This window comes from Anguilla anguilla, chromosome 18 (assembly GCF_013347855.1).
Source record: "Anguilla anguilla isolate fAngAng1 chromosome 18, fAngAng1.pri, whole genome shotgun sequence".
Taxonomy (NCBI): Eukaryota; Metazoa; Chordata; class Actinopteri; order Anguilliformes; family Anguillidae; genus Anguilla; species Anguilla anguilla.
In genome coordinates this window covers 27,862,448-27,889,901 of record NC_049218.1, presented here as the reverse complement: position 1 = coordinate 27,889,901, position 27,454 = coordinate 27,862,448, and the positions used below count along the sequence as shown (strand labels likewise).

At 54.7% G+C, this 27,454-nt stretch overlaps 2 protein-coding genes, 4 non-coding genes and 3 pseudogenes across 6 annotated transcripts; all 9 read left to right on the top strand.

Moving 5' to 3' along the window:
* The first annotated feature begins 8 nt into the window (after positions 1-8).
* Positions 9-125, top strand: LOC118218578. The gene has a single exon (XR_004763459.1). It is a non-coding gene; the product is annotated as a U5 spliceosomal RNA (small nuclear RNA).
* Positions 126-2,921: 2,796 nt separating this feature from the next.
* Positions 2,922-3,097, top strand: LOC118218655 (annotated as a pseudogene).
* A 429-nt stretch (positions 3,098-3,526) lies between these two features.
* LOC118218577 lies at positions 3,527-3,643 on the top strand. Its single transcript, XR_004763458.1, has one exon. It is a non-coding gene; the product is annotated as a U5 spliceosomal RNA (small nuclear RNA).
* A 392-nt stretch (positions 3,644-4,035) lies between these two features.
* LOC118218430 lies at positions 4,036-5,849 on the top strand. The gene is made up of 2 exons (XM_035401074.1): positions 4,036-4,243; positions 4,781-5,849. The coding sequence occupies exons 1-2, from the start codon at positions 4,060-4,062 to the stop codon at positions 5,662-5,664; spliced, it is 1,068 nt and encodes a 355-aa protein (XP_035256965.1). The 5' UTR covers positions 4,036-4,059; the 3' UTR covers positions 5,665-5,849.
* Positions 5,850-6,438: 589 nt separating this feature from the next.
* Positions 6,439-6,617, top strand: LOC118218654 (annotated as a pseudogene).
* Positions 6,618-7,047: 430 nt separating this feature from the next.
* LOC118218576 lies at positions 7,048-7,164 on the top strand. Its single transcript, XR_004763457.1, has one exon. It is a non-coding gene; the product is annotated as a U5 spliceosomal RNA (small nuclear RNA).
* Positions 7,165-9,960: 2,796 nt separating this feature from the next.
* Positions 9,961-10,138, top strand: LOC118218650 (annotated as a pseudogene).
* Positions 10,139-12,046: 1,908 nt separating this feature from the next.
* On the top strand, positions 12,047-14,371 carry LOC118218420 (extensin-like). Its single transcript, XM_035401051.1, has 2 exons — positions 12,047-13,695; positions 14,286-14,371. Exon 1 carries the CDS (start codon positions 12,075-12,077, stop codon positions 13,107-13,109), a length of 1,035 nt encoding a protein of 344 aa, XP_035256942.1. The 5' UTR covers positions 12,047-12,074; the 3' UTR covers positions 13,110-13,695; positions 14,286-14,371.
* Positions 14,372-17,255: 2,884 nt separating this feature from the next.
* LOC118218622 lies at positions 17,256-17,446 on the top strand. The gene has a single exon (XR_004763502.1). It is a non-coding gene; the product is annotated as a U2 spliceosomal RNA (small nuclear RNA).
* Positions 17,447-27,454: the final 10,008 nt, after the last annotated feature.

Below are 27,454 nucleotides of genomic sequence, written 5' to 3'. Positions count from 1 at the left end.
GGCCACGTGTGCTCGGGTTTCTCTTCATCACGCACAAATCTTTCGCCTTTTACTAAAGATTTCCGTGGAGAGGAACACTCCTGAGTTTGTGCTATTTTTGGATGCTCCGTCCGCCGGACGGGGCGACTTTTCTGTTCTTAAGAAAGCTTGTTGATGACTTGTTGCCATGTGTCCCTGGTTTGTGACTTGTCAGGTACATGTGTTATAGAGTGTGGACTGTCTCCTTGCTTGCTTAGCTAGGCAATTACATAGCTGTTCCGCGAGTGCTCGTGCAATTAAACGGCGATAAGAGCCTTCAGCACGTAGGTAGCTACCGTGGCAGAGGACGTGGGGCTTTGTGGGTGGAGCTGAGGTGACGGCCAGAGGTCCCGGGGGGAAGCGTCGAGGGGGCCCCGGACCAATGGCGAGCGGGGACCGGGTCCGGCCGGACCCCGCGATCGGATTCCCGGCCCCCTGGGCGGCGGCGGCCAGCTGTGGCCAATTTTCAGGCCATCGCTTCTCGGCCTTTTGGCTAAGTTTTTCAAAACTTATAAGGAAGGCGATGAACAACATAGAAGATGGAGTGCCGACCCACCGGGTGCGGCTGCGCAACACTGTACGATTTGAAGTGACGGAGGAGCAGCGGAAAGTGGTCACGCTGGAGTTTTTTGTGGAGAAGATTGTGAGAGGATTGTTTGAAGTGGATCAGGAGAGTGTGTTTTGCCTCCAAGATGTGCCCAGCAAAGGTCTGTATGATCTAACTTTCAATACAGAGTCGGATTGTTTTAATTTTTATCAGCTTTACAACAAGAAGAAGGATAATGAGCTGTTGAAGGGTGTGATGGTCTGGCTATTATATTCTAGGCCTCTTAGGCCTTTAGTAATTCATTTATACAACCCCTTTGTTCCGGAGGCAGACATTTTGTGTTTTTTAAGAAGGTACTGTGCGGACGTAAAGGAGGGGATGAAGATTAAAAATAAGTATGGTTTTTGGACTGGAAAAAGAAGATACATGGTGCGTTTTCGCCCGGATTCAGCAAGTGTGGGGGGTTTTAGTCACCCGCCGGGAATGTTTGCTATTGGGCCAGACAGAGGCTATTTGTACTATCCAGGTATGCCCATTTACTGTAGGAAATGTGGATGCTTTGGACATTTAAAGGAGGACTGCAAGGGCGAGAAATGCAGAAATTGTGGCTCGGAAGAGCATAAGGGCAGAGATTGCACCGCGCCCAAAAGGTGCAGTCTTTGTTCGAGTAACGAGCACCTGTTTCGGGAATGTCCAGAGAGGCAGCGCACGTATGCAGAGATGGTGAGAGGAGGAAGTGCAGCTGTGGACGAGGAAGCAGCGCCCACTAGTGGAAGAGATGGAAGGAGTGTTGGGGAGACTGCTACCAAAGGGGGATCGGCGCTAGGTGAGGCTCATGCCGGAGCAGTAGAGGAGGAGATGAGTGCAGAGGTGGATTCCGGAAAGGGGGCAAGGAAGGGATCAGTTCCCGGGTCTTTGGCTGCTTCAGCTCTAATTCCAGAGCAACCTGTTTCGGCTGAGGCACCGGTACGGCCCCCATTGAGAGATCTGGTTACAGCTCCTGTGGGTGCTTCGGTTCCGGTGGTTCCAGTGTTTCTGGTGAGCCCGGAGGCTATTCCGGGCCCTAGTTCTGCTGGGTTGAGCAGTGTCCAGAGGTTTCGGCGGGCGGCAGATGTTCTTCGGGAGAAGCAGGCGGGAGCGGATGACGCACCAGTTGAGACCCCAGAGCTTATTTCAAAGGAGAAGGTGTCAGAAGGCGCTCTTTCAGCATCTGCGGAGGAGGTGGCGGGGCACGCCTCGGGGGACGTGGACACTCCCACTCTTTGGGGGGACTCTGACCCCCCTGAGGGGAGCAGTGGAATGGACTGGGCGAGAGTGACGGGGAGAAAGCGGGCTTCCGTGGAGATGGAGAATCCCCATAAATTTTTTAAGACTGGGTTGCAAGTGTCGCTCACTAACCGGTATAAGGCCCTGTCAGATGCCTCAGGGGCTTCTCAGTCAGGAGGCGAGTCGGACATTGACCTGGCAGGAGGGTCTCCCTCTGTGGAGTTGGAGTGGGACATGGAGGGATTTGAGCAGGTAATAGGGATGGCCCCTGGTCCCTCGGGTGAAAGGGGTGTGGGGGAAGAGGGAGGAAAATAAAGGGGGTTTACTTCGTGTAGGTTGGGGTATTTTGTGTTTCTGAACATGGCTTTATTTAATATAATTACAGTTAATGTGCGGGGGGTGAGGAACAAGGTAAAGAGGGGAGGTGTTTTTTTCTTTTCTTTCCTGTTTGAACTTCGATGTGTGTTTGTTACAAGAGGTGCACTTGAGGGATGGGGATGATGTTAGGAGGTTTTCTAAGGAGTGGGTGAGAGGGGAATCTAGGTGGGGGATTTGGGGAGTGCACTCAACTGGTGTGGGGATTTTGTTTGGGGGGAGGGAATTTAAAATAGTAAATTGTTTTTCTGTTGTGCAGGGGAGGGTGTTATTAGTTGATTTTGTTTGGAGGCCTTGTGGGACGCACGCTGCATGGCAGTAAGATGTAATGTGGAGGGGAAGGCGAAGGGAGTAGGTGGGTGGGTTAGAGGAGAGTTGGGGTGGAGATTCCGGGTGGACATGGAGAGGTGGGGTTTCCATGCCGCAAAGGAAAAGTGGAAGGGGTTTTGGGAGGGTTTGGAGTAAGTATTATTTGTTGTTGTTGTATAGTTTGTATGGTTATTTTAGTTTTGTATAGGTAGGTATTGGGGACTAAGTTGAATGGGTTTAAGGGGACTTTGTTGCATGTGTATAAGGGGTTTTGTTGGGTAGGTTCTGATTGTGTGGTTTAATGTTGGTAAAGGGTGGGGTGTTCGTATTTGTATGGGAGGGGATGGTTTTGGGTGGTTGTGTACACATGTATGCGATGTAAGGTATTCTGATTATGATGTCTGAAATAAAGTCTCATAAAAACAAACATCTGTTCTTATCAGTTTAATATCTGATACGTCCCCTATCTGGGGACTACATATTAAACGGATTTTTGAGACTGGGAGTCGGAGAAGGAGCTTGCTCCGTCCGCTCCACGCATCGACCCGGTATTGCAGTACGTCCGGGAACGGTGCGCCTCTATTTTCGGGTGCAAAGGAAATGCTTCTGCTTCTGCTTCTGCTTCTGCTTCTGCTTCTGCTTCTGCGTGGAGTAGACAAGCAACTGAGTCCTTGTGGGGTTTTTTTTTTTTTTAAATGAAATAAAAGAAATAGTTTTATCGTGTGTGTGTCGTTCTTTCTTTCTATCTATCTATCTATCTATCTGTCTGTCTATCTATCTATCTATCATTCTCCGTCAGCTAGCTGGGTGAGTGAAGTTGGTTAAGTAAGTCAGCTAGCGAGCCAGTTTGCAGCGGTCCGTGGCTCGCTTGCGCCCTCTGCCAGTCGGGCGGTTATAGCGTCTCCTCTCCCTCTTCTGCGGATAACGCGCGGGGGCGCCGGCGGACAACTCCGGGCCTGCGGCTCCGGGCCGGGAGGGCCTACGGCGGCTGGTGCCGGCGAGAGGCCACGTGTGCTCGGGTTTCTCTTCATCACGCACAAATCTTTCGCCTTTTACTAAAGATTTCCGTGGAGAGGAACACTCCTGAGTTTGTGCTATTTTTGGATGCTCCGTCCGCCGGACGGGGCGACTTTTCTGTTCTTAAGAAAGCTTGTTGATGACTTGTTGCCATGTGTCCCTGGTTTGTGACTTGTCAGGTACATGTGTTATAGAGTGTGGACTGTCTCCTTGCTTGCTTAGCTAGGCAATTACATAGCTGTTCCGCGAGTGCTCGTGCAATTAAACGGCGATAAGAGCCTTCAGCACGTAGGTAGCTACCGTGGCAGAGGACGTGGGGCTTTGTGGGTGGAGCTGAGGTGACGGCCAGAGGTCCCGGGGGGAAGCGTCGAGGGGGCCCCGGACCAATGGCGAGCGGGGACCGGGTCCGGCCGGACCCCGCGATCGGATTCCCGGCCCCCTGGGCGGCGGCGGCCAGCTGTGGCCAATTTTCAGGCCATCGCTTCTCGGCCTTTTGGCTAAGTTTTTCAAAACTTATAAGGAAGGCGATGAACAACATAGAAGATGGAGTGCCGACCCACCGGGTGCGGCTGCGCAACACTGTACGATTTGAAGTGACGGAGGAGCAGCGGAAAGTGGTCACGCTGGAGTTTTTTGTGGAGAAGATTGTGAGAGGATTGTTTGAAGTGGATCAGGAGAGTGTGTTTTGCCTCCAAGATGTGCCCAGCAAAGGTCTGTATGATCTAACTTTCAATACAGAGTCGGATTGTTTTAATTTTTATCAGCTTTACAACAAGAAGAAGGATAATGAGCTGTTGAAGGGTGTGATGGTCTGGCTATTATATTCTAGGCCTCTTAGGCCTTTAGTAATTCATTTATACAACCCCTTTGTTCCGGAGGCAGACATTTTGTGTTTTTTAAGAAGGTACTGTGCGGACGTAAAGGAGGGGATGAAGATTAAAAATAAGTATGGTTTTTGGACTGGAAAAAGAAGATACATGGTGCGTTTTCGCCCGGATTCAGCAAGTGTGGGGGGTTTTAGTCACCCGCCGGGAATGTTTGCTATTGGGCCAGACAGAGGCTATTTGTACTATCCAGGTATGCCCATTTACTGTAGGAAATGTGGATGCTTTGGACATTTAAAGGAGGACTGCAAGGGCGAGAAATGCAGAAATTGTGGCTCGGAAGAGCATAAGGGCAGAGATTGCACCGCGCCCAAAAGGTGCAGTCTTTGTTCGAGTAACGAGCACCTGTTTCGGGAATGTCCAGAGAGGCAGCGCACGTATGCAGAGATGGTGAGAGGAGGAAGTGCAGCTGTGGACGAGGAAGCAGCGCCCACTAGTGGAAGAGATGGAAGGAGTGTTGGGGAGACTGCTACCAAAGGGGGATCGGCGCTAGGTGAGGCTCATGCCGGAGCAGTAGAGGAGGAGATGAGTGCAGAGGTGGATTCCGGAAAGGGGGCAAGGAAGGGATCAGTTCCCGGGTCTTTGGCTGCTTCAGCTCTAATTCCAGAGCAACCTGTTTCGGCTGAGGCACCGGTACGGCCCCCATTGAGAGATCTGGTTACAGCTCCTGTGGGTGCTTCGGTTCCGGTGGTTCCGGTGTTTCTGGTGAGCCCGGAGGCTATTCCGGGCCCTAGTTCTGCTGGGTTGAGCAGTGTCCAGAGGTTTCGGCGGGCGGCAGATGTTCTTCGGGAGAAGCAGGCGGGAGCGGATGACGCACCAGTTGAGACCCCAGAGCTTATTTCAAAGGAGAAGGTGTCAGAAGGCGCTCTTTCAGCATCTGCGGAGGAGGTGGCGGGGCACGCCTCGGGGGACGTGGACACTCCCACTCTTTGGGGGGACTCTGACCCCCCTGAGGGGAGCAGTGGCATGGACTGGGCGAGAGTGACGGGGAGAAAGCGGGCTTCCGTGGAGATGGAGAATCCCCATAAATTTTTTAAGACTGGGTTGCAAGTGTCGCTCACTAACCGGTATAAGGCCCTGTCAGATGCCTCAGGGGCTTCTCAGTCAGGAGGCGAGTCGGACATTGACCTGGCAGGAGGGTCTCCCTCTGTGGAGTTGGAGTGGGACATGGAGGGATTTGAGCAGGTAATAGGGATGGCCCCTGGTCCCTCGGGTGAAAGGGGTGTGGGGGAAGAGGGAGGAAAATAAAGGGGGTTTACTTCGTGTAGGTTGGGGTATTTTGTGTTTCTGAACATGGCTTTATTTAATATAATTACAGTTAATGTGCGGGGGGTGAGGAACAAGGTAAAGAGGGGAGGTGTTTTTTCTTTTCTTTCCTGTTTGAACTTCGATGTGTGTTTGTTACAAGAGGTGCACTTGAGGGATGGGGATGATGTTAGGAGGTTTTCTAAGGAGTGGGTGAGAGGGGAATCTTGGTGGGGGATTTGGGGAGTGCACTCAACTGGTGTGGGGATTTTGTTTGGGGGGAGGGAATTTAAAATAGTAAATTGTTTTTCTGTTGTGCAGGGGAGGGTGTTATTAGTTGATTTTGTTTGGAGGCCTTGTGGGACGCACGCTGCATGGCAGTAAGATGTAATGTGGAGGGGAAGGCGAAGGGAGTAGGTGGGTGGGTTAGAGGAGAGTTGGGGTGGAGATTCCGGGTGGACATGGAGAGGTGGGGTTTCCATGCCGCAAAGGAAAAGTGGAAGGGGTTTTGGGAGGGTTTGGAGTAAGTATTATTTGTTGTTGTTGTATAGATGGTATGGTTATTTTAGTTTTGTATAGGTAGGTATTGGGGACTAAGTTGAATGGGTTTAAGGGGACTTTGTTGCATGTGTATAAGGGGTTTTGTTGGGTAGGTTCTGATTGTGTGGTTTAATTTTGGTAAAGGGTGGGGTGTTCGTATTTGTATGGGAGGGGATGGTTTTGGGTGGTTGTGTACACATGTATGCGATGTAAGGTATTCTGATTATGATGTCTGAAATAAAGTCTCATAAAAACAAAAAAAATCTGTTCTTATCAGTTTAATATCTGATACGTCCCCTATCTGGGGACTACATATTAAACGGATTTTTGAGACTGGGAGTCGGAGAAGGAGCTTGCTCCGTCCGCTCCACGCATCGACCCGGTATTGCAGTACGTCCGGGAACGGTGCGCCTCTATTTTCGGGTGCAAAGGAAATGCTTCTGCTTCTGCTTCTGCTTCTGCTTCTGCTTCTGCTTCTGCGTGGAATAGACAAGCAACTGAGTCCTTGTGGGGTTTTTTTTTTTTTTTAAATGAAATAAAAGAAATAGTTTTATCGTGTGTGTGTCGTTCTTTCTTTCTATCTATCTATCTATCTATCTGTCTGTCTATCTATCTATCTATCATTCTCCGTCAGCTAGCTGGGTGAGTGAAGTTGGTTAAGTAAGTCAGCTAGCGAGCCAGTTTGCAGCGGTCCGTGGCTCGCTTGCGCCCTCTGCCAGTCGGGCGGTTATAGCGTCTCCTCTCCCTCTTCTGCGGATAACGCGCGGGGGCGCCGGCGGACAACTCCGGGCCTGCGGCTCCGGGCCGGGAGGGCCTACGGCGGCTGGTGCCGGCGAGAGGCCACGTGTGCTCGGGTTTCTCTTCATCACGCACAAATCTTTCGCCTTTTACTAAAGATTTCCGTGGAGAGGAACACTCCTGAGTTTGTGCTATTTTTGGATGCTCCGTCCGCCGGACGGGGCGACTTTTCTGTTCTTAAGAAAGCTTGTTGATGACTTGTTGCCATGTGTCCCTGGTTTGTGACTTGTCAGGTACATGTGTTATAGAGTGTGGACTGTCTCCTTGCTTGCTTAGCTAGGCAATTACATAGCTGTTCCGCGAGTGCTCGTGCAATTAAACGGCGATAAGAGCCTTCAGCACGTAGGTAGCTACCGTGGCAGAGGACGTGGGGCTTTGTGGGTGGAGCTGAGGTGACGGCCAGAGGTCCCGGGGGGAAGCGTCGAGGGGGCCCCGGACCAATGGCGAGCGGGGACCGGGTCCGGCCGGACCCCGCGATCGGATTCCCGGCCCCCTGGGCGGCGGCGGCCAGCTGTGGCCAATTTTCAGGCCATCGCTTCTCGGCCTTTTGGCTAAGTTTTTCAAAACTTATAAGGAAGGCGATGAACAACATAGAAGATGGAGTGCCGACCCACCGGGTGCGGCTGCGCAACACTGTACGATTTGAAGTGACGGAGGAGCAGCGGAAAGTGGTCACGCTGGAGTTTTTTGTGGAGAAGATTGTGAGAGGATTGTTTGAAGTGGATCAGGAGAGTGTGTTTTGCCTCCAAGATGTGCCCAGCAAAGGTCTGTATGATCTAACTTTCAATACAGAGTCGGATTGTTTTAATTTTTATCAGCTTTACAACAAGAAGAAGGATAATGAGCTGTTGAAGGGTGTGATGGTCTGGCTATTATATTCTAGGCCTCTTAGGCCTTTAGTAATTCATTTATACAACCCCTTTGTTCCGGAGGCAGACATTTTGTGTTTTTTAAGAAGGTACTGTGCGGACGTAAAGGAGGGGATGAAGATTAAAAATAAGTATGGTTTTTGGACTGGAAAAAGAAGATACATGGTGCGTTTTCGCCCGGATTCAGCAAGTGTGGGGGGTTTTAGTCACCCGCCGGGAATGTTTGCTATTGGGCCAGACAGAGGCTATTTGTACTATCCAGGTATGCCCATTTACTGTAGGAAATGTGGATGCTTTGGACATTTAAAGGAGGACTGCAAGGGCGAGAAATGCAGAAATTGTGGCTCGGAAGAGCATAAGGGCAGAGATTGCACCGCGCCCAAAAGGTGCAGTCTTTGTTCGAGTAACGAGCACCTGTTTCGGGAATGTCCAGAGAGGCAGCGCACGTATGCAGAGATGGTGAGAGGAGGAAGTGCAGCTGTGGACGAGGAAGCAGCGCCCACTAGTGGAAGAGATGGAAGGAGTGTTGGGGAGACTGCTACCAAAGGGGGATCGGCGCTAGGTGAGGCTCATGCCGGAGCAGTAGAGGAGGAGATGAGTGCAGAGGTGGATTCCGGAAAGGGGGCAAGGAAGGGATCAGTTCCCGGGTCTTTGGCTGCTTCAGCTCTAATTCCAGAGCAACCTGTTTCGGCTGAGGCACCGGTACGGCCCCCATTGAGAGATCTGGTTACAGCTCCTGTGGGTGCTTCGGTTCCGGTGGTTCCAGTGTTTCTGGTGAGCCCGGAGGCTATTCCGGGCCCTAGTTCTGCTGGGTTGAGCAGTGTCCAGAGGTTTCGGCGGGCGGCAGATGTTCTTCGGGAGAAGCAGGCGGGAGCGGATGACGCACCAGTTGAGACCCCAGAGCTTATTTCAAAGGAGAAGGTGTCAGAAGGCGCTCTTTCAGCATCTGCGGAGGAGGTGGCGGGGCACGCCTCGGGGGACGTGGACACTCCCACTCTTTGGGGGGACTCTGACCCCCCTGAGGGGAGCAGTGGAATGGACTGGGCGAGAGTGACGGGGAGAAAGCGGGCTTCCGTGGAGATGGAGAATCCCCATAAATTTTTTAAGACTGGGTTGCAAGTGTCGCTCACTAACCGGTATAAGGCCCTGTCAGATGCCTCAGGGGCTTCTCAGTCAGGAGGCGAGTCGGACATTGACCTGGCAGGAGGGTCTCCCTCTGTGGAGTTGGAGTGGGACATGGAGGGATTTGAGCAGGTAATAGGGATGGCCCCTGGTCCCTCGGGTGAAAGGGGTGTGGGGGAAGAGGGAGGAAAATAAAGGGGGTTTACTTCGTGTAGGTTGGGGTATTTTGTGTTTCTGAACATGGCTTTATTTAATATAATTACAGTTAATGTGCGGGGGGTGAGGAACAAGGTAAAGAGGGGAGGTGTTTTTTTCTTTTCTTTCCTGTTTGAACTTCGATGTGTGTTTGTTACAAGAGGTGCACTTGAGGGATGGGGATGATGTTAGGAGGTTTTCTAAGGAGTGGGTGAGAGGGGAATCTAGGTGGGGGATTTGGGGAGTGCACTCAACTGGTGTGGGGATTTTGTTTGGGGGGAGGGAATTTAAAATAGTAAATTGTTTTTCTGTTGTGCAGGGGAGGGTGTTATTAGTTGATTTTGTTTGGAGGCCTTGTGGGACGCACGCTGCATGGCAGTAAGATGTAATGTGGAGGGGAAGGCGAAGGGAGTAGGTGGGTGGGTTAGAGGAGAGTTGGGGTGGAGATTCCGGGTGGACATGGAGAGGTGGGGTTTCCATGCCGCAAAGGAAAAGTGGAAGGGGTTTTGGGAGGGTTTGGAGTAAGTATTATTTGTTGTTGTTGTATAGTTTGTATGGTTATTTTAGTTTTGTATAGGTAGGTATTGGGGACTAAGTTGAATGGGTTTAAGGGGACTTTGTTGCATGTGTATAAGGGGTTTTGTTGGGTAGGTTCTGATTGTGTGGTTTAATGTTGGTAAAGGGTGGGGTGTTCGTATTTGTATGGGAGGGGATGGTTTTGGGTGGTTGTGTACACATGTATGCGATGTAAGGTATTCTGATTATGATGTCTGAAATAAAGTCTCATAAAAACAAAAAAATCTGTTCTTATCAGTTTAATATCTGATACGTCCCCTATCTGGGGACTACATATTAAACGGATTTTTGAGACTGGGAGTCGGAGAAGGAGCTTGCTCCGTCCGCTCCACGCATCGACCCGGTATTGCAGTACGTCCGGGAACGGTGCGCCTCTATTTTCAGGTGCAAAGGAAATGCTTCTGCTTCTGCTTCTGCTTCTGCTTCTGCTTCTGCTTCTGCTTCTGCTTCTGCTTCTGCTTCTGCTTCTGCTTCTGCTTCTGCTTCTGCTTCTGCGTGGAGTAGACAAGCAACTGAGTCCTTGTGGGGTTTTTTTTTTTTTTTAAATGAAATAAAAGAAATAGTTTTATCGTGTGTGTGTCGTTCTTTCTTTCTATCTATCTATCTATCTGTCTATCTGTCTATCTATCTATCATTCTCCGTCAGCTAGCTGGGTGAGTGAAGTTGGTTAAGTAAGTCAGCTAGCGAGCCGGTTTGCAGCGGTCCATGGCTCGCTTGCGCCCTCTGCCAGTCGGGCGGTTATAGCGTCTCCTCTCCCTCTTCTGCGGATAACGCGCGGGGGGACAACTCCGGGCCTGCGGCTCCGGGCCGGGAGGGCCTACGGCGGCTGGTGCCGGCGAGAGGCCACGTGTGCTCGGGTTTCTCTTCATCACGTACAAATCTACTGCCCTCTATTGGAGGACAGTGGGTTTGTGAGTGATTGGTGTGTAATCAGAGCATACGTGCCTCTCTCTTCTCTCTCCTTCTTTTATCCTCTCTCTCTCTCCTTTCGGAAGGTCTGGTGTAGTGGCGCAGTACCAGTGGCTTGACCGCGGCTGTGTCCACTGCATCAGGCCGGCGGACCAGGCCGGACCCACAGCGTTGGGGATAGGCAGGTATCAGTGGCGTGACCGCGGCCTGCTGATTCCCCAACGCCGAAGCCAGGACAGCGCTCGGAGGACCCCTGCCAGAAGACTCCCGCCATCCGGGGACCACACCACTGCTGCGGACGACCATCGCCGGAGACCAGAGGGGAGTTCAGCGCCGCCCGGAGAGAAGGCCCTCAGCGGCTCGCTCTCCGGGCTACACCATCTTCACCGAGTCTTCGCCATCGGTTCCTGGCTCCCCTCCTCTGCTCTCCAGGCCGCAGCAGGACCATCGGGTGGACCCGGAGGACGAGGCCGAGGAGCAGGCAGACGGGGGACCCGAGGACCTCCCCACAACTACGGCGGCGGCACCCGGATCCAGTGAGACCAGCGATACGGATCAACGCCTGGTGCCAGCGACCGGAAGGGAGGTCCCACTGCACCTTGCGGAGCCGACCTCTGATCGGCTCCCTTGGTGCGGCAACGTTGGTCCCCCTAGGAAGGACCAGCATCACTGAGCGCTGTTCCTGTGCTTCCCCCCATCTACTTAGGTCCGGCCTGAGAGAGAGGGAGGATGGCTACGGGACCGCAGCCGGGAGTCCGACGCCACAACGCCGTCCGGATGACGCTACAAAACAGCGGAGAAGGGGGCAGCGGGGCTAGTGGTCCCCCCCAGGTGGCACAAGGGGCAACGGGCGCAGCCGGAAGGGGCGCCGCAGAGCCAGCAGCTACTGGGGGGGCAAGCAATGCCGCTGCCCCCAACGCCAGCAGGAGAGTGACAGGTATGACCCGCCTAGAGTTCAGCCGGGCAGTGCTTCAGCGAGCCATGGGCTTTGTGCCTGGCGACCTGAACTGCCTGGTGAAGGTTCCGGGCAATGCGGATATTTTTGAGATCAGTTTCCGGTCTGCAAATATCCTGGAGAGGTTCTGGAACCTCTATAGAGAGGGGAAGGGTAAGGCTCCCCTCAGTATTTTCGAAGTAGAGCCCCTGTCTGACACCGAAAACAAGGTGGTCACTGTGCAGTTTTACAACGAAGCTGTGCAGGACCACGATGTGAGTACGTGGTTGGGCAGGTATGGTCTTGTTAGATCTGAAGCCCGGAGAGTCCTTGATGAGGACGGAGTCTGGACCGGAGCCAGGAAATGGCTGGTCCAACTCAAGCCCGACCCCTCTGCACCTGGGGGGGTATGCCACATCCCCAGCACCATCACGCTGGGGAGACACAGGGGGGTGGTGTTTTATTACGGCATGCCCAAGCTGTGCAGGAACTGCGGCGAGTTAGGTCACTTAGCCGCAGCCTGCACAGTGGTCAAGTGTAAATCGTGCGGCGGCGAACACGAGACCAGGGCATGCCGTGACCCGAAGCCCTGTAACCTCTGCGGAGCGAGGGGGCATCTCTTTAGAGATTGTCCCCTCTCGTACGCGAACAGGGCTCGGAGCACCGCCCCCCCTCCACCGTCTGCTGCCCCCCCTCCGGCCCCGCTCCCCCCGCCTACCCCCATGCCACGCACCAGACCACCCACCCCTACCTCCTCCCAGCCTGGAAGCCCAACCCCACATGCACAGACCCCAGCACAAGACCCTACCCCCTGTATCCCCACTGCCGGAATCCCCAACTCCACAGCGTCCCCTGCTCTAGACCCCACCAATCCCGCCACTGTCACCATTAAGGAGGAGCCTGACTCTGACACCCCCATTGTGGTGTTGGAGTCAGACTCCTCAACATCAGACTCGGATTCCATTACTCCATGGCAACAAGCTAGGAAGAAAAAGGGCAAACGAATCAGATCACCCACAATAGTACAACAACAACCGCAACCTCCCAACCCAGCAATAGTTCGCCACACATCCAAAATTACAAAACCCTTAAAACAGTTAAACCCAAAACCGGTACATAAAACACCACCTACAGCCAGGCCTGAGCCCCCTCCCCGCCCTACAAAACCACCCACACCACCGCCAGTACACTGCACTGAAGTTCTACATACCACCACCACCACACAACTAAAAACTATTAGGGACCAGCCAGTCTCCGGTCCAGACCCTGTTAAAGGATCTGGAACAGCAACCTCCTCTCAGGGCCCTCCAGGGACTGGGGGGAAGCCTGGGGCAAAAACACCTGCCCCCACCTCTCCAGGACGGAACCTCCCAGGCAGTCAGGAGGGGAGGCCTGTGGGTGCACATGGTCCGGGGGTGAGTAGGCGCCTCAATAACCAGGACTTGGTAAACCATAAACTCAATAACATCTGTAAACAAATAGCCAATAGTAATATAGGAAAATAAATCACACATAACAATAAAACTTATGTCACACACAATAACCATTTCTACATTAAACACACGCAGTATTAAAGATTCTTCAAAACGTCATACAGTCTTCTCCATCCTATCACAGGTCCCCTCAGACGTCATCCTGCTCCAGGAATGTGGTATTCCGTTCCGGGAGCTGGATGGCGTTCTGGGGGAGGGATGGAGAATGGGAGACTCTCTCTGGTCTGGCTCTAACATCGCCAGAGCTGATGGGGTCGGCACGTTGGTAAAAAACCCCTACGTACGTATAACATCCAGCAGCGTAGTAGAGAGTGGGCGAATCCTCGTCACCGATTTCGATGTCGGGGGTTCCCCACTCAGGGTGATCAACGTGTACGGCCCCACCAGCGTGGCCGAGAGAGTCTCCCTTTTCACAAAATTACCGTCATTAATCCATTGCACAATGCCGGTTGTCGTGGGGGGGGATTTCAACTGTGCTTTAACAGATGAGGACCGCAGCAGACCCAGACGGGACCGCTCCAGCGACCTGCTGCGGTCCCTCATAGAGGACTTCTCCCTCCGCGACGCCGGGGGCGCCTCTCCCCCCCAACACACGTGGGTGAGTTCTTCCGGAAGCTCTTCTTCGAGGATCGATTTGTTTCTGCTCTCCCCAGGCCTGGGGGTGCCCGCTTATTCCATCCAGGCGGTGCACTTCTCGGACCACCACATGGTGACCGTGTCCCTGACCTGGAAGAAGTCCATAACCGTGGGTAAGGGGCTCTGGCGGATGAACATCAGCCATCTCCAAGACCCCCAGGTGCGACTCTCCTTCTCGAGACGTTACCTGGAGTGGGTGAGTCTGAAACATCTCTTTGACTCCCCGGTGGAGTGGTGGGAGATGGTGAAGGAGCGAGTGCGAGGCTACTTCCGGGCAGTCGGGCGGAGGAAGGCGAAGGAAAGGAGGGCAGTTTTTGTACGACACAATGCTGCCCTCCAGAGACTGAGCCTCCTCCAGTCCCGAGGCCTGGATGTTAGCAGTGAGATCGCACGGACTCGGCAGAGCCTCACCACCCTCTACCGGGAAGAGCGGGAAAAATTTACTTTCCGCTCCAAACTCCAGGGCCTCGAGGAGGATGAGAAGTGCACACGGTTTTTCTTCCGCAGGGCGCGGTCTAAGACTAATAACATCTTGTCTCTCTATAACAACAGAGGTGTGGTGGTGTCTGAAGAGGCGGAGGTCCGGGAGGTGGCCCGGGAGTTCTACGGGGGCCTCTATAGCGAGAGGCCCTCCGATGGGGCTCTCATGGACACCTTCCTGGGCGGCCTTGACAGACGTCTGGGTGACGAGCGGATGGACTCGGAGTTGAGCACCGAGGAGCTCACCCGGGCCGTGCTCTCCCTCAACCAACACAAAGCTCCGGGTCCTGACGGAATCCCAGCCGAGTTCTACCAAACTTACTGGGATCTCCTGAAGGAGGACGTGGCTGAAGTCTTCAGAGCGGCGTACAGGGAGGGGCGGTTGGGGGCCTCACTGAGACAGAGCTTAGTAGCTCTTGTCCCAAAGAAGGGGGACCTGAAGGACCTCCGCAACTGGCGGCCGATCAACCTCCTCTCAGTCGACTATAAGATCATGGCGAAGGCGCTGATGAGGAGGTTCCAAGGCCTGATTACATCGGTGATCGGACCGGACCAGACCTGCAGCGTGCAGGGGAGGTCCATTAACGACAACCTGCTCCTCGTGAGGGATCTAATCATCCACTCCGGGGAGCGGCGGTCCCCCTTGTGCCTTCTCAGTCTCGACCAGGAGAAGGCATTTGACCGGGTGAGTCATGTGTGCCTGGAGAGAGTGCTAGAGACAATGAACATCCCTGGCCCCCTCCGGCGTTGGATAAACATCTGCCTGACTGACATAACGGGCAGAGTGGTTGTCAACAGGCAGCCCTCTGCCCCGTTTGCCATCAGGTCTGGCGTCAGGCAGGGGTGCCCTCTAGCATCTCTCCTGTACGTCATCTACCTGGAACCGTTTCTCCAGGCCATCAGGGCCAGCCCCGGAGTGGCGGGTTATCCGCTGCCGGGGGCTAGAGGAGAGCGGCTAAAGGTGATGGCGTACATGGACGACATCACCATCGTCGCCACAGATAGTCGCTCCATCGCTTGTGCCACCAAGGTGTTGGACGACTTCTGTGTGGCCACTGGCGCCCTGGTCAACAGGGACAAGAGTGAACTGTTTCTGTCTCCTCATTATAGTGAGCCTCTAACCGTTTCCTTTCCTGTACGCAGAAATAACATCAAGCTCTTGGGGGTGACCTTCCAGGCTGACGGAGGAGGGCGAACGAGCTGGGAGGGAGCCCTAAGCCACGTCCAAAACAAAACCCGGAGCTGGAGTGCACGGCCCCTGACCATGGCGGGTAAGATCCTCGTCCTGAAGGCAATTGTCCTGCCCATTCTACTCTATGTGGGGAGGGTGTTTCCCCCAGACAAGGCCACCAGCAAGAAAATAGCTAGGTTGGCCTTCCGCTTTGTCTGGGGGAGTAATATGGAGAAATTGAGTAGAGCCACCCTCCTCAAGGAGGAGAGGAATGGGGGGCGGGGGGTCCCGGACATAGTCACCATCCTGATGGTGCAAGGTCTGGCCGCCCTGGTCCAGAACGTCGGGAAGGTGGGAAAGGCCTCTGGTGCCTTCGCTAGGTACTATGCCACCCCCTTCCTGCGGACAATGGGCCTGGGTGTGCTGGACCTCACTACACCATATAGCTGGGACCCCCCTTATGTCTATCAGGCCCTGAGGGACTTTGCCTTCAGGGCGGGATTGCCCAGGGCTGGCCTGACCTCGTGGAGCTATAAAATCATAATGGCTCATCTACGATCCAGCGAGACCGCCACGCTCCCGAGGTCAGGGCCGGCCCGGGACCCGCAAGTCATCTGGGCAAATGTTACACACAAATGTCTTACAAACAAGCAAAAAGACATTGCCTGGATGACAGCTCACGGGTGTCTCCCCACAAGAGTGTTTATGTATCGCCGGCACTTAGCCCTCACTGAGCGCTGCCCCCACGGTTGCACTGACTCAGAACACAACTACCATCTGTTCTGGGAGTGCACCGTGGCTAGGCGGGTCTGGGGCCTTGTTGTTTCCTCTGTCTCCCATAACAGGTTGCTGCCGATGTCCTCCCTGACGGCTGAGAGCGTCCTCTACGGTCCCCGAGGGGGACTCAAGACCTTGGAGCTCCAGCGTCAGTGGAGGATCACTAACACCGTCCGGCAGGTCCTGTGGGAGACAAGAAACATCAAGGTCTACCAAAAGACAACTGTGGACCTGGTCACTCTCCGGAGGAGGATTCAAAACCTCCTCCAGGACGGCGTTCTGGTGGACTTCCGGAGAAACAAGGCCCTAGCGAGAGAGAAATGGGGGGTGGACCACTGGAAAGAACTTATCATATAGTCCACCCCCCAGGAGGGGCGCGTGCTCTGCACACCAACCCGAGCGCACGTACCCTTTTATTTCATTCATTGTAAATATTCTGATTTTTAAAGCCTTACAATTGTGTCTTGTGATTATTAGTTTAAATAGGTAGATTTATTTTGTATTAGGTTTCCTTTCTTGAGTGTTTTGATTTTCTTCTTTTGTAAATCTAGGGAATGTCTATGTCTGAATGTATTTGAGTTCCTTTTTGACTTTTAAAAGGACGACGTTTTAAAAATGTAAAATGTTATTTATAACCAATAAAGATACATTTTACTAAAGATTTCCGTGGAGAGGAACACTCCTGAGTTTGTGCTATTTTTGGATGCTCCGTCCGCCGGACGGGGCGACTTTTCTGTTCTTAAGAGAGCTTGTTGATGACTTGTTGCCATGTGTCCCTGGTTTGTGACTTGTCAGGGTACATGTGTTATAGAGTGTGGACTGTCTCCTTGCTTGCTTAGCTAGGCAATTACATAGCTGTTCCTGCGAGTGCTCGTGCAATTAAACGGCGATAAGAGCCTTCAGCACGTAGGTAGCTACCGTGGCAGAGGACGTGGGGCTTTGTGGGTGGAGCTGAGGTGACGGCCAGAGGTCCCGGGGGAAGCGTCGAGGGGGCCCCGGACCAATGGCGAGCGGGGACTGGGTCCGGCCGGACCCCGCGATCGGATTCCCGGCCCCCTGGGCGGCGGCGGCCAGCTGTGGCCAATTTTCAGGCCATCGCTTCTCGGCCTTTTGGCTAAGATCAAGTGTAGTATCTGTTCTTATCAGTTTAATATCTGATACGTCCCCTATCTGGGGACTACATATTAAACGGATTTTTGAGACTGGGAGTCGGAGAAGGAGCTTGCTCCGTCCGCTCCACGCATCGACCCGGTATTGCAGTACGTCCGGGAACGGTGCGCCTCTATTTTCAGGTGCAAAGGAAATGCTTCTGCTTCTGCTTCTGCTTCTGCTTCTGCTTCTGCTTCTGCTTCTGCTTCTGCTTCTGCGTGGAGTAGACAAGCAACTGAGTCCTTGTGGGGTTTTTTTTTTTTTTTAAATGAAATAAAAGAAATAGTTTTATCGTGTGTGTGTCGTTCTTTCTTTCTATCTATCTATCTATCTGTCTATCTGTCTATCTATCTATCATTCTCCGTCAGCTAGCTGGGTGAGTGAAGTTGGTTAAGTAAGTCAGCTAGCGAGCCGGTTTGCAGCGGTCCATGGCTCGCTTGCGCCCTCTGCCAGTCGGGCGGTTATAGCGTCTCCTCTCCCTCTTCCGCGGATAACGCGCGGGGGGACAACTCCGGGCCTGCGGCTCCGGGCCGGGAGGGCCTACGGCGGCTGGTGCCGGCGAGAGGCCACGTGTGCTCGGGTTTCTCTTCATCACGTACAAATCTACTGCCCTCTATTGGAGGACAGTGGGTTTGTGAGTGATTCGTGTGTAATCAGAGCATACGTGCCTCTCTCTCTTCTCTCTCTCTCTCTCCTTCCTCCCTCTTTCGGAAGGTCTGGTGTAGTGGCGCAGTACCAGTGGCTTGACCGCGGCTGTGTCCACTGCATCAGGCCGGCGGACCAGGCCGGACCCACAGCGTTGGGGATAGGCAGGTATCAGTGGCGTGACCGCGGCCTGCTGATTCCCCAACGCCGAAGCCAGGACAGCGCTCGGAGGACCCCTGCCAGAAGACTCCCGCCATCCGGGGACCACACCACTGCTGCGGACGACCATCGCCGGAGACCAGAGGGGAGTTCAGCGCCGCCCGGAGAGAAGGCCCGTAGCGGCTCGCTCTCCGGGCTACACCATCTTCACCGAGTCTTCGCCATCGGTTCCTGGCTCCCCTCCTCTGCTCTCCAGGCCGCAGCAGGACCATCGGGTGGACCCGGAGGACGAGGCCGAGGAGCAGGCAGACGGGGGACCCGAGGACCTCCCCACAACGACGGCGGCGGCACCCGGATCCAGCCAGACCAGCTATACGGATCAACGCCTGGTGCCAGCTACCGGAAGGGAGGTCCCACTGCACCTCGTGGAGCCGACCCCTGATCGGCTCCCTTGGTGCGGCAACGTTGGTCCCCCTTGGAAGGACCAGCATCTCTGAGCGCTGTTCCTGTGCTTCCCCCCATCTACTTAGGTCCGGCCTGAGAGAGAGGGAGGATGGCTACGGGACCGCAGCCGGGAGTCCGACGCCACAACGCCGTCCGTATGACGTTGCAAAACAGCGGAGAAGGGGGCAGCGGTGCTAGTGGTACCCCCCAGGTGGCACAAGGGGCAACGGGCGCAGCCGGAAGGGGCGCCGCAGAGCCAGCAGCTACTGGGGGGGCAAGCAATGCCGCTGCCCCCAACGGCAACAGGAGAGTGACAGGTATGACCCGCCTAGAGTTCAGCCGGGCAGTGCTTCAGCGAGCCATGGGCTTTGTGCCTGGCGACCTGAACTGCCTGGTGAAGGTTCCGGGCAATGCGGATATTTTTGAGATCAGTTTCCGGTCTGCAAATATCCTGGAGAGGTTCTGGAACCTCTATAGAGAGGGGAAGGGTAAGGCTCCCCTCAGTGTTTTCGAAGTAGAGCCCCTGTCTGACACCGAAAACAAGGTGGTCACTGTACAGTTTTACAACGAAGCTGTGCAGGACCACGATGTGAGTACGTGGTTGGGCAGGTATGGTCTTGTTAGATCTGAAGCCCGGAGAGTCCTTGATGAGGACGGAGTCTGGACCGGAGCCAGGAAATGGCTGGTCCAACTCAAGCCCGACCCCTCTGCACCGGGGGGGGTATGCCACATCCCCAGCACCATCACGCTGGGGAGACACAGGGGGGTGGTGTTTTATTACGGCATGCCCAAGCTGTGCAGGAACTGCGGCGAGTTAGGCCACTTAGCCGCAGCCTGCACAGTGGTCAAGTGTAAGTCGTGTGGCGGCGAACACGAGACCAGGGCATGCCGTGACCCGAAGCCCTGTAACCTCTGCGGAGCGAGGGGGCATCTCTTTAGAGATTGTCCCCTCTCGTACGCGAACAGGGCTAGGAGCACCGCCCCCCCTCCACCATCTGCTGCCCCCCCTCCGGCCCCACCGCTCCCCCCGCCTACCCCCATGCCACGCACCAGACCACTCACCCCTACCTCCTCCCAGCCTGGAAGCCCAACCCCACACGCACAGATCCCAGCACAAGACCCTACCCCCTGCATCCCCACTGCTGGAACCCCCAACTCCACAGCGTCCCCTGCTCTAGACCCCACCAATCCCTGTCACTGTCACTATTAAGGAGGAGCCTGACTCTGACACCCCCATTGTGGTGTTGGAGTCAGACTCCTCAACCTCAGACTCGGATTCCATTACTCCTTGGCAACAAGCTAGGAAGAAAAAGGGCAAACGTACCAGATCACCCACAATAGTAAAACAACAACCGCAACCTCCCAACCCAGCAATAGTTCGCCACACATCCAAAATTACAAAACCTTTAAAACAGTTAAACCCAAAACCGGCACATAGTACACAATCTACAGCCAGGCCTGAGCCTCCTCCCCGCCCTACAAAACCACCCACACCACCGCCAGTACACAGTACAGAAATTCTACATACCACCACCACTACACAACCAAGAACCATTAGGGACCAGCCAGTCTCCGGTCCAGACCCTGTTAAAGGATCTGGAGCACCAACCTCCTCTCAGGGCCCTCCAGGGACTGGGGGGAAGCCTGGGGCAAAAACACCTGCCCCCACCTCTCCAGGACGGAACCTCCCAGGCAGTCAGGAGGGGAGGCCTGTGGGTGCACATGGTCCGGGGGTGAGTAGGCGCCTCAATAACCAGGACTTGGTAAACCACAAACTCAATAACATCTGTAAACAAATAGCCAATAGTAATATAGGTAAATAAACCACACATAACAATAAAACCTATGTCACATACAATAACCATTTCAACTTTAAACACACGCAGCATAAAAGACCCTTCCAAACGCCAAACTGTCTTCTCCATCCTGTCACAGGTCCCCTCAGACGTCATCCTGCTCCAGGAATGTGGTATTCCGTTCCGGGAGTTGGATGGCGCTCTGAGGGAGGGATGGAGAATGGGAGACTCTCTCTGGTCTGGCTCCAACATCGCCAGAGCTGATGGGGTCGGCACGTTGGTGAAAAAACCCCTACGTACGTATAACATCCAGCAGCGTAGTAGAGAGTGGGCGAATCCTCGTCACCGATTTCGATGTCGGGGGTTCCCCACTCAGGGTGATCAACGTGTACGGCCCCACCAGCGTGGCCGAGAGAGTCTCCCTTTTCACAAAATTACCTTCATTAATCCATTGCACAATGCCGGTTGTCGTGGGGGGGGATTTCAACTGTGCCTTGACAGATGAGGACCGCAGCAGACCCAGACGGGACCGCTCCAGCGACCTGCTGCGGTCCCTCATAGAAGACTTCTCCCTCCGCGACGCCGGGGGCGCCTCTCCCCCCCAACACACGTGGGTGAGTTCTTCCGGAAGCTCTTCTTCGAGGATCGATTTGTTTCTGCTCTCCCCAGGCCTGGGGGTGCCCGCTTATTCCATCCAGGCGGTGCACTTCTCGGACCACCACATGGTGACCGTGTCCCTGACCTGGAAGAAGTCCATAACCGTGGGTAAGGGGCTCTGGCGGATGAACATCAGCCATCTCCAAGACCCCCAGGTGCGACTCTCCTTCTCGAGACGTTACCTGGAGTGGGTGAGTCTGAAACATCTCTTTGACTCCCCGGTGGAGTGGTGGGAGATGGTGAAGGAGCGAGTGCGAGGCTACTTCCGGGCAGTCGGGCGGAGGAAGGCGAAGGAAAGGAGGGCAGTTTTTGTACGACACAATGCTGCCCTCCAGAGACTGAGCCTCCTCCAGTCCCGAGGCCTGGAGGTTAGCAGTGAGATCGCACGGACTCGGCAGAACCTCACCACCCTCTACCGGGAAGAGCGGGAAAAAATTTACTTTCCGCTCCAAACTCCAGGGCCTCGAGGAGGATGAGAAGTGCACACGGTTTTTCTTCCGCAGGGCGCGGTCTAAGACTAATAACATCTTGTCTCTCTATAACAACAGAGGTGTGGTGGTGTCTGAAGAGGCGGAGGTCCGGGAGGTGGCCCGGGAGTTCTACGGGGGCCTCTATAGTGAGAGGCCCTCCGATGGGGCTCTCATGGACACCTTCCTGGGCGGCCTTGACAGACGTCTGGGTGACGAGCGGATGGACTCGGAGTTGAGCACCGAGGAGCTCACCCGGGCCGTGCTCTCCCTCAACCAACATAAAGCTCCGGGTCCTGACGGAATCCCAGCCGAGTTCTACCAAACTTACTGGGATCTCCTGAAGGAGGACGTGGCTGAAGTCTTTAGAGCGGCGTACAGGGAGGGGCGGTTGGGGGCCTCACTGAGACAGAGCTCAGTAGCTCTTGTCCCAAAGAAGGGGGACCTGAAGGACCTCCGCAACTGGCGGCCGATCAACCTCCTCTCAGTCGACTATAAGATCATGGCGAAGGCGCTGATGAGGAGGTTCCAAGGCCTGATAACATCGGTGATCGGACCGGACCAGACCTGCAGCGTGCAGGGGAGGTCCATAAACGACAACCTGCTCCTCGTGAGGGATTTAATCATCCACTCCGGGGAGCGGCGGTCCCCCTTGTGCCTTCTCAGCCTCGATCAGGAGAAGGCATTTGACCGGGTGAGTCATGTGTGCCTGGAGAGAGTGCTAGAGAGAATGAACATCCCTGGCCCCCTCCGGCGTTGGATAAAGATCTGCCTGACCGACATAACGGGCAGAGTGGTTGTCAACAGGCAGCCCTCTGCCCCGTTTGCCATCAGGTCTGGCGTCAGGCAGGGGTGCCCTCTAGCATCTCTCCTGTACGTCATCTACCTGGAACCGTTTCTCCAGGCCATCAGGGCCAGCCCCGGAGTGGCGGGTTACCCGCTGCCGGGGGCTAGAGGAGAGCGGCTAAAGGTGATGGTGTACATGGACGACATCACCATCGTCGCCACAGATAGTCGCTCCATCGCTTGTGCCACCAAGGTGATGGACGACTTCTGTGTGGCCACTGGCGCCCTGGTCAACAGGGACAAGAGTGAACTGTTTCTGTCTCCTCATTATAGTGAGCCTCTAACCGTTTCCTTCCCTGTACGCAGAAATACCATCAAGCTCTTGGGGGTGACCTTCCAGGCTGACGGAGGAGGGCGAACGAGCTGGGAGGGAGCCCTAAGCCACGTCCAAAACAAAACCCGGAGCTGGAGTGCACGGCCCCTGACCATGGCGGGTAAGATCCTCGTCCTGAAGGCAATTGTCCTGCCCATTCTACTCTATGTGGGGAGGGTGTTTCCCCCAGACAAGGCCACCAGCAAGAAAATAGCTAGGTTGGCCTTCCGCTTTGTCTGGGGGAGTAATATGGAGAAATTGAGTAGAGCCACCCTCCTCAAAGAGGAGAGGAATGGGGGGCGGGGGGTCCCGGACATAGTCACCATCCTGATGGTGCAAGGTCTGGCCGCCCTGGTCCAGAACGTCGGGAAGGTGGGAAAGGCCTCTGGTGCCTTCGCTAGGTACTATGCCACCCCCTTCCTGCGGACAATGGGCCTGGGTGTGCTGGACCTCACTACACCATATAGCTGGGACCCCCCTTATGTCTATCAGGCCCTGAGGGACTTTGCCTTCAGGGCGGGATTGCCCAGGGCTGGCCTGACCTCGTGGAGCTATAAAATCATAATGGCTCATCTAAGATCAAAAGAGACCGCCACGCTCCCGAGGTCAGGGCCGGCCCGGGACCCGCAAGTCATCTGGGCAAATGTTACACACAAATGTCTTACAAACAAGCAAAAAGACATTGCCTGGATGACAGCTCACGGGTGTCTCCCCACAAGAGTGTTTATGTACCGCCGGCACTTAGCCCTCACTGAGCGCTGCCCCCACGGTTGCACTGACTCAGAACACAACTACCATCTGTTCTGGGAGTGCACCGTGGCTAGGCGGGTCTGGGGCCTTGTTGTTTCCTCTGTCTCCCATAACAGGTTGCTGCCGATGTCCTCCCTGACGGCTGAGAGCGTCCTCTACGGTCCCCGAGGGGGACTCAAGACCTTGGAGCTCCAGCGTCAGTGGAGGATCACTAACACCGTCCGGCAGGTCCTGTGGGAGACAAGAAACATCAAGGTCTACCAAAAGACAACTGTGGACCTGGTCACTCTCCGGAGGAGGATTCAAAACCTCCTCCAGGACGGCGTTCTGGTGGACTTCCGGAGAAACAAGGCCCTAGCGAGAGAGAAATGGGGGGTGGACCACTGGAAAGAACTTATCATATAGTCCACCCCCCAGGAGGGGCGCGTGCTCTGCACACCAACCCGAGCGCACGTACCTTTTTTTTACATACTATTTATTGTACTTCTTAAAACAATTTTGTCTTTGTGACTATTATCGTTGATATATGTTTCCTTGTTTTGCAAAGCATTTTTTCTATGTTATCCTTGTGAGTGTTATGTTTCGTAATTTTTGTAAATATCTACGTTTAAATGTGTATGGTTTCTGTTTTGTTTTTTAAAGAAAAAGGAAAAAAAGTAATGTTTTAAAAAATGTAAAATGTTTAAAATACCATTAAAGATACATTTTACTAAAGATTTCCGTGGAGAGGAACACTCCTGAGTTTGTGCTATTTTTGGATGCTCCGTCCGCCGGACGGGGCGACTTTTCTGTTCTTAAGAGAGCTTGTTGATGACTTGTTGCCATGTGTCCCTGGTTTGTGACTTGTCGGGTACATGTGTTATAGAGTGTGGACTGTCTCCTTGCTTGCTTAGCTAGGCAATTACATAGCTGTTCTGCGAGTGCTCGTGCAATTAAACGGCGATAAGAGCCTTCAGCACGTAGGTAGCTACCGTGGCAGAGGACGTGGGGCTTTGTGGGTGGAGCTGAGGTGACGGCCAGAGGTCCCGGGGGAAGCGTCGAGGGGGCCCCGGACCAATGGCGAGCGGGGACTGGGTCCGGCCGGACCCCGCGATCGGATTCCCGGCCCCCTGGGCGGCGGCGGCCAGCTGTGGCCAATTTTCAGGCCATCGCTTCTCGGCCTTTTGACTATAACCAAAAGAGAACGAAGATGATGACACCAGAGGGTGCTGTGCCGACCCACCGGGTGCGGCTGAAGAATACGGTTCGCTTTGTTGCGGAGGATGGATCAGAACGGAAGAAGGATTATGGTTTGGATTTTTTTGTTAAAGATGTACTGAAAGGGCTTTTGAAAATTGACGTTAGCACGGTCTTTTGTTTGCAGGATTTTTCTTCACGGGGCTTTTATGATTTAACTTTTTATTCAGAATCAGCTTGTCTCAATTTATATAACCACCTTGGTAGTGTTAAGAAGGCCAAGCAGCTGGAAGGAATCCGCGTGGAGCTTCTATACGCAAAAGCGCTAAGACCTCTTACAATCCATCTATACAACCCGTTTGTGAGGGAAGAGGATATCGTGAGTTTTTTGCGAAAATACTGTGCCGATGTGAGAGAGGGAGTGAAAGTTATGGACCGCTACGGCTTTTGGACAGGTAAGAGGCGCTATATGGTGCGTTTTAAACAGGATCCTCTGAGCGCTGGAGGCTATGCTCACCCTCCTGGGGCCTTTGCTATCGGGCCTGACAGAGGGTACCTCTGGTATCCTGGCCAGCCAATTTACTGTCGCAGGTGTGGGTCGTTTGGACACCTGAAAGAAGTCTGCACTACAGTGAGGTGCAGACACTGCCTTTCAGGGGAACACGAGACCAAGGACTGTACTGCACCCAAGTCTTGCACACTCTGCGGCAGTACAGAGCATTTGTTCAGGGCCTGCCCGGAGAGAAAGGCCTCATATGCAGCTAAGATCCACTCTGATTCGGAAGGCTTCACAGGTGAGCGGAGTCAGGTGAGGGGAGGAGCTGTTGCTCCTGTGGTGCAGGGTGCTGGGTCGGCTGGAACTCCTGGACCGGCCCGGGCTCCTGTTTCGGATCCGCCTCCGGCTCCTGGCCTAGCTTCCGCACCGGATTTGGAGGGGGCTTCTGGTCCGGCGCTGGCCCCGACTCCTTGCCCGGCTCTGGGTTTGGGTTCATCTTCTGGTTCGGCTCTGGCCCCAGGTTCAGATCCGGCTCTGGCTCCGACTCCGGCCCTGACTACAACTGGGCCGCCAGCTCCGTGTTCGGATCTGGCATCGGCTCCTGTTCCGGATCCGCTTTCCCGGTCTGGCTCCTGTTCCTGATTTGGGTCTGGCGTTGGATCCGGCTCCGGGGCATGTTGCCCCCCGGGTTTCTGCTTCGATTCTGGCTTCGGGTCCGGTTTCCGGTCCGGTTCTGGATTCGGGTTCCGGTCCGGATCCGGTTTCCGGTCCTGGTTCTGTTCTGGTTCTGGGTCCGGGTCCGGGTCCGGTTTCGGGTTCCGGTCCGGGTCAGGTTTCCGGACCGGATCCGGATCTTGAGGGGACTCAGGTCCCGGTTCCGGTTACAGACTCACAGTCGGGTCCTGATCCAGCTCCGGGAGGCACTTCGGCTCAGGTCGGCGGTTCGGCCCCTGTTCCTGGTCCAGCTCCGGAAATCGCATCTACCTCAGCTCATGCGCCCGGGATCGGCCAGGTGTTCGGCCCTTTTTCACGGCCCGGGTTGGGCTTGGAGCTGAAAGCAGGAGCGTTGCCGTCAGTGGCTCCGGTCACTGGGCCCTGCGCTGGGGGGGGGGGCTCACCTGAGCTCTTTACTCCCTTGCCGGGGGCCAGCTCTGGGGAGGAGGACAGGACATCTTCAGCGGAGGGGGCAGCTCTGCTCACCTCTTGGGACCTGGAGACGCCGATGTCGTGGGAGGATGGGCCCCTTCCTGAGGGGGAGGTGGCTGAATGGGCGCAGGCGGTGGTGCGCAAGCGGGCCAGGTCAGGGGAAAAGCAGAATGGGAGGGAGACTAAGGCTGGACCTGGAATCCCTCTCCAGAATAGGTTCATGGCCCTCTCAGGCGGTTCAGAGGGGGAGAAGTCTGAGTCGGACATGGAGGTGGACTTTGGGGCCCTACCTGAGCCTTCAGACGGGCCCCCAGCCAGATCTGTAGCTGACCCCCAGTTTGCAGGCTGGGAGGTGGGTAGAATGGCAGAGGTCATGGGTATGGAGAAGGGACTGGAAGAAGGGGGGAAAGCTCCCGCAAAGGATACCAAGTGATGAGCATAATGCTCATGACTATTCAGGGTTTGTATGTTTGGTTTTGGTATGTTTTTGATTTCTCCCATACAAAATGGAGTTAAATATTATTTCCCTAAATGCACGTGGGATGAGGAACCCTGTGAAGAGGAAGGCATTGTTTTCTTCATTGGCAGCAACACGGGGGGAGATTTTTCTGTTGCAGGAGGTGCACTTAAGGGATGAAAATGATGTGGCACTGTTTTCACGGGAATGGGTGTGGGGGCCATCTTTATGGTCGATAGGGAATGTCCACGCAGATGGGGTGGGAATTTTGTTCAGGGGTCACAATTTTGAGGTGCGGGAGGCTGTGTCGGTCATCGCGGGCAGGGTGATGTACGCAGACATAAACTACCACTCGGTCAGACTACGCGTTCTGAATGTGTATGGGCCCACGCAAAGTGGGCAGAGGCTGGAGGTGTTCAAGGAGCTCACGGCCTGCCTGGCTACCTCCAGACGGATTGTTCTGGGAGGGGATTTCAATGTGTCTCTGGATGGGGCGGGTGCGGGCTCTGCGGGGACGGACTACTCAGCGAGGGCTCTGGCTGAGCTGGTCAGGGACTTCTCTCTAGTAGATGCCTACCGGGCGGCACATCCGGGAGCTCCTGGCTTCACCTGGCGGAATTCCAGGGGAGCTGCGAGCCGCCTGGATTACATTTTTGTGGGGGAAGAACTGGGGGGCATAACATGCACGCTGCTGCCGTCATGGGCTTCGGACCATGACATGCTGCGCGTATCAGTGCAGGTGGAGGGTACAAAGCGGGGGCCGGGGTTTTGGAAGCTTAATGTAACACTACT

Bases quoted from the DNA above. Each gene is read 5' to 3' on its own strand.
- LOC118218430 (XM_035401074.1), top strand. From the start codon at position 4,060: ATGAACAACATAGAAGATGGAGTGCCGACCCACCGGGTGCGGCTGCGC. The intron at 4,244-4,780 runs GTCTGTATGATC...GGGAATGTCCAG, and splicing joins CCAAGATGTGCCCAGCAAAG to AGAGGCAGCGCACGTATGCA.
- LOC118218420 (XM_035401051.1), top strand. From the start codon at position 12,075: ATGCCCAAGCTGTGCAGGAACTGCGGCGAGTTAGGTCACTTAGCCGCA.